General features: G+C 40.9%; 1 protein-coding gene across 1 annotated transcript in view; it reads left to right on the forward strand.

Annotated features, from left to right (window-relative positions):
- The first annotated feature begins 309 nt into the window (after nt 1-309).
- Nucleotides 310-1,425, forward strand: part of zfpm2a (zinc finger protein, FOG family member 2a) — a 149,326-nt gene continuing 148,210 nt past the window's right edge. Inside the window, exon 1 of the mRNA XM_042106081.1 lies at nt 310-592. Within this exon, the coding sequence (XP_041962015.1) occupies nt 553-592 (40 nt within the window). The 5' untranslated portion in view covers nt 310-552. The remainder of the gene's footprint in view (nt 593-1,425) is intronic.

Here is a 1,425-nt window from a genome sequence, read left to right on the forward strand (position 1 = left end):
ATAATTAGGCCCTCCTGCCATTAAGAAAGGTGACTTTGCTGCCCTAAATTGATTTCATTGCCACAAGCCAGATGCACACAGACTGCCATGCTGCAAAGGTTTAAATAAACATGTCAATGGGGAAAAGAGAAACAAGCTAACCTTCTCTTCCACATCTAAGGAAAGTGAAAAGCAGAGTCAACATTTCAGCGGCACATGGCTAAGTCAAGTTCAGTGGCTGTAGCTACGGTACCCGGGGAGGCACAAACCTTATCTTCAAACAAAACCGCGAAACGCCTTCACCTCTTCAGTCAGTCCGTGCGGATCGCAGCACAGTGCAGCCTCATCTCGGAGAACACTAGTGAGTGAGAGAGTGAGTGAAAGAGCAAGAGCGAGCCAGAGAGCAGGGAGACAGGGAAGAGACGGAGCGACAGACACTGTGAATAATAGTGACCACCAAACGTCACAATTTTCTCTTCAATTTCACCTCAAACCCCGTCGGCGCTTGGATGAAACAAAACCTATCGATCTGTCAGTGTTACACCTGGATCCACTGACCAGCTAATAGCAGGCATGTCCCGAAGGAAACAGAGCAACCCACGGCAAATCAAACGTAGGTTAAGTTTTATGCCTCTTAATGCGTTGTGTGTCCATACGTGCAGTGGTCAGTAGAAAGAAAAGTTGAAAAATGACATTTGAGTTTATTTCGTGGCTGGTAGGCTACTGGCAGACTTTTGACATAGTTGAACCTATTCTGTAGGTTATTGCATGTCCTCCTTCGTGCACTTTCGACATGACAAAATGCTGTGGTCTAAAGCTGAATGAATGTATTTTCCATTTAATTTTATGCGGACTTTAAACACGAATTGGGTTTTCAAGGGTTCATTCTGGCACTTTACAACAGGATGTATGCTACTTTACAACCTTATAACGCCCAAACCAATTCATTTTCAAAAAATATGAATTGTAGTAGTAATAATAACGATAACTCGTCTGTAAATCTGACAGGGACTGACTAGATTTATACGTCATCCAATATCCAGTTGTATCTCATAATATGACTTGTTTTTATATTCTAAAATGGTAGCATTAGCCTGATGTGCACAACATTGTAAGTTCAGTGTTATTGTGCCTGTTGACAGCTGCATGGCGATCTCTGCAATAGGCCAAGAAAAAAGTCAAAAGTGCAAACACCTTGTTTACGGAAATACAATGTTCAGGTAACATCATGTAGAACAGTAAATTATTGGCCTATTATTACATATTATATACTACTCTTAACACAGTGACACACCCACTACCACACACATACACACACACACACACACATACACACACACACACACACAGGAGGACCCTAGTATCATGCTATAATCTTTTAATATTATATTGACATTTTATCTGTTAATGTAAATCACTACAAAATTTAAACAATAACAGGCAACA

The sequence above is a fragment of the Alosa sapidissima genome, chromosome 10 (assembly GCF_018492685.1).
Source record: "Alosa sapidissima isolate fAloSap1 chromosome 10, fAloSap1.pri, whole genome shotgun sequence".
NCBI lineage: Eukaryota > Metazoa > Chordata > Actinopteri > Clupeiformes > Clupeidae > Alosa > Alosa sapidissima.